The sequence below is a fragment of the Corapipo altera genome, unplaced genomic scaffold (genome assembly GCF_003945725.1).
Source record: "Corapipo altera isolate COAL_440 unplaced genomic scaffold, ASM394572v1 190, whole genome shotgun sequence".
NCBI classification, from domain to species: Eukaryota; Metazoa; Chordata; class Aves; order Passeriformes; family Pipridae; genus Corapipo; species Corapipo altera.
In genome coordinates, this window is record NW_020885006.1 from 296,874 (window position 1) to 299,943 (window position 3,070).

The 3,070-nt window shown below is 63.4% G+C and overlaps 2 protein-coding genes across 3 annotated transcripts in view; one reads left to right on the forward strand and one right to left on the reverse strand.

Annotated features, from left to right (window-relative positions):
* TOGARAM1 (TOG array regulator of axonemal microtubules 1) overlaps positions 1–576 on the reverse strand; it is a 29,015-nt gene extending 28,439 nt beyond the window's left edge. Inside the window, exon 1 of the mRNA XM_027667338.1 lies at positions 6–576. Within this exon, the coding sequence (XP_027523139.1) occupies positions 6–553 (548 nt within the window). The 5' untranslated portion in view covers positions 554–576. The remainder of the gene's footprint in view (positions 1–5) is intronic.
* A 335-nt stretch (positions 577–911) lies between these two features.
* The window catches only part of KLHL28 (kelch like family member 28), a 14,306-nt gene continuing 12,147 nt past the window's right edge, over positions 912–3,070 (forward strand). The window contains exon 1 of one of the 2 annotated variants that reach the window (XM_027667334.1): positions 912–986. The gene's annotated coding sequence lies outside the window, so the exon portion shown is untranslated. Of the gene's footprint in view, positions 1,046–3,070 lie in introns of both variants that reach the window. The other variant, XM_027667335.1, reaches the window with a different exon arrangement.

Sequence of the window (3,070 nt, forward strand, 5' to 3'; positions counted from 1 at the left end):
CCAGCAGCGCGATGAGCCCGCGCAGGGCGGCGGCGGGCGCGGCGCTCAGCGCGGCCGGGCTGCAGCCCTCCAGCGCCCGCCGCAGCTGCTCCACCGCCTGGGCGCGCCGCCGGTAGTCCCGGGGGTCCAGCAGCCGCGCGCGGAGCTCGGCGGGCACCAGCGGCAGCTCCGCACGGCCGGGCGGGGGCGAGTCATCCCCGTCCTGCGGCGGGTCGAGCGGCTCCGAGCCCGGCTCGCCCTGCGCGGGGCCGGGGGGCTCCGCGTGCCCCGAGCCCTCCCGCGGGCCGGGGGGCTCCGTGTCCTTCGCGGCCCCCCGCGGGTGGAGCGGCACCGTGCCGGGGCCCTCCCGAGCGGGGCCGGGGGGCTCCGTGTGCCCCGAGCCCTCCCGCGGGTCGGGGGGCTCCGCACTCTCCTCAGAGGGGCCGGGGGGCTCCGTGCGCGGAGCCTCCTCAGCGGGGGCGCCGCGCTCCCAGGCGCTCCCGCCCCGCGGTCCGTGTGCGCTGGATGCCGGTGCCGGCCCGTGTCCCGGCCCGTGCCCGCCGGGCTCGCCCATGTCCCCGGCCCGCGGCCATGGGGCCCCTCAGGCCCCGCCCGGCAACGCCGCCGTCGCCAGGGGGCGCCGCGCACCGCGCCGACGCGGAGCGCACCACGCCGGGGCCACCCGGGGGGGGACACGCACGTATCTCCACGCCGGCTCCTCACGTCGCGGAGGGTGAAACGGGGAGCGACTGCACCGGCGATGGAGCACAAAGCTGTTCTAAGGGAGCGTCGGGGATAGGGCACCGCTAGGGAGCGGTGGGGAAGCGAACCAGTAATGCATTCCCCCCGCGCGCCTTGCAGATGGCCCCGGCCGGGAAGGGGCAGGGGTGGGTGTGAGCGGCGTCCCGTGCGCTGATTGGCGGGAAGGGCCGGGCGGAAGTGACGTCGCAGGCGGTGAGGAGCGGAGCGAGCGGCGCTGCGGCCGGGCCGGGCCGGCACCGGGACAGGTGGGACCGGGATAGAGCACCGGGAGAAATCACCGGGATAGAGCACCGGGAGAGCCGCGGTACAGCGGGCAGCGCCGCCTCCTGGCGCGGGGTGCAGCGGGAGCGGGCTCGGGTGCTCGAGGGACCCGCCCTGGGGAGACCCCCGTGCGAGCCGGCAGCGGCGGAGCCCGGCGATCCCGGAAGGGTTTGGGTTGGAAGGGACATAAATCCCGTCCCGTTCCACCCCCTGCCGTGTTCGGGGACACCTGCCACAGGTTGCTCCTGGTCCAGCCTGGCGCTACCGGGGATAAGGGGCGGGGATGAGGACACAAGAGCCGGTGGTGTTTTCATGGGATCCCGGAATGGTTCGGGTTGGAAGGGGCTTGGATCCCGTCCCGTTCCACCCGCTGCACGGGCGACACCTTCCACAGGTGCTCCCAGCCCCGTCCTCCCTGCGGGGACTGTCCCAGCCCTGCTCCCTCAGCCCCAGCACAGGCTGGGTTGGATTTGGGTACCGGCGCTGAGCACGAACACACGGAGAGCGTCAATTCCGTCAGCAGGGCGCTCTCTGTTTGTATTTCTTTTTTCTTGCCCTTTTTGTGTGCGGGGTGTTGGACCCGAACCGAGCCCGGCTGTCAGGGTGTGGTTGGGTTTTGTGCTGTCTCGGGACTCCCAGAACCAGCCCAGTGGCTTTGCTGCCCCGCGAATTCCGGGCTCTAAATCGGGGCTTGGCAGGCACTGACATTCCCCCTCGGGGCACAGAAGTGCCCGGAGCTCTCGCTGCTGCTTCCTGCTCTGCACACACGCTGCGTTTTGGCAGAGTCAGATCCCTCAGTGAGCCAGCTCTACCGGGTAACCTCCTTATTTCCAATAATTTGCTGTTCAGGATGAGTTTTAAGCCCAGCTTGGGAGAATCTGGCAGCCCAGAGCCCCGGGGTGACCACTGATGTGAGCTGGGAGCACAAACCCCTGTTCTGAGATACAGTCCAGGGCTGGGTCGTGTTCCAGCTGCTGGTTCTTGCTGAGCAGTGGAATAAATACCAGCAAACTGTGGTGCAGGTGTGCAGGGGGTGTGACAGGTTCTACCAGGGTGCTACAAAAACTTCTATTGCTGTAGAGAGACTTAAATATAGTTATTTATAATTATATAGTTATAAAGCTGAGCTGTGACCATTCCTTTTCCCTGCCACGTGTCTGTGTTTGTGCAATCAAGTTTTGACCAGAGCACAGGCACAAAGGGGAAATACAGTGTTTTAGCTGATGAACGGCTTTTTTTTTTTTAATTTATTTTTTTAAATTCTTCCAATTTGTGCTGCAAAACTCTGATAGGGAAAACACTGTATATTATCATGCCTTTTACAGGTGTGCTTAAAATACTTCCTTTCAGTTATTTTTTTTCTACTGTAGAACTATAATAGGAGAGCTTCTGTATCTTTCCATGGGTAGGAGGTTTCCCTCCCTACCTGTGATCCTTCTTATCCCTGTCAGTGCTTTATACTCTGCATTTAAACCTTGGCAACCCCTTTTGTTCTTTCAGATGAAGCACTTCTAAGTGGGCTCCCTGCAAGGGAGGTGTCAGTTAAGGAGCTCTAAAAATGATGAACTTATTGTTGAGAGAGGAGTGAGAGCTGGGAGATCATTTATCAAATTGCCATGAAATCAGGTGCTCAGTGAGGGCTGGGGGGGAACAGTGGGGCTGTTTCTCGTGGTCCAGGAGCTGACACATCCCCCCCTCCACCTCTGTGCAGGGATGGGGCTGAACAAAGTGGTGGGCAGCACCTTGGAATTGTAATGCTGCTGCAGTTAGAGCAGGTATCCAAGTGCTTCCAGTGGAACCTTTGGGAGGGAGGGTTTTGTGGAGCTGTGGGGAGGAGCAGGACCCTTCCCTCTGCACCCCCTGTGATGGTGGCAGTGTGGGTGGCTCTCAGGGCTGGGAGGGGGTGAAGTGCTGGTAACTCCAGGGTGTCCACCTGGGTCCTGCTCCCTCAGAAGCTCTGGGAAGCTCCTCAGCAGCTCCCACCATTGTCTCCTGATGGAGGAGGCAGGCCCAGCTCCCAGTGTTCCCCAGCTCCCAGTGTTCCCCAGCTCCCAGTGTTCCCCAGCTC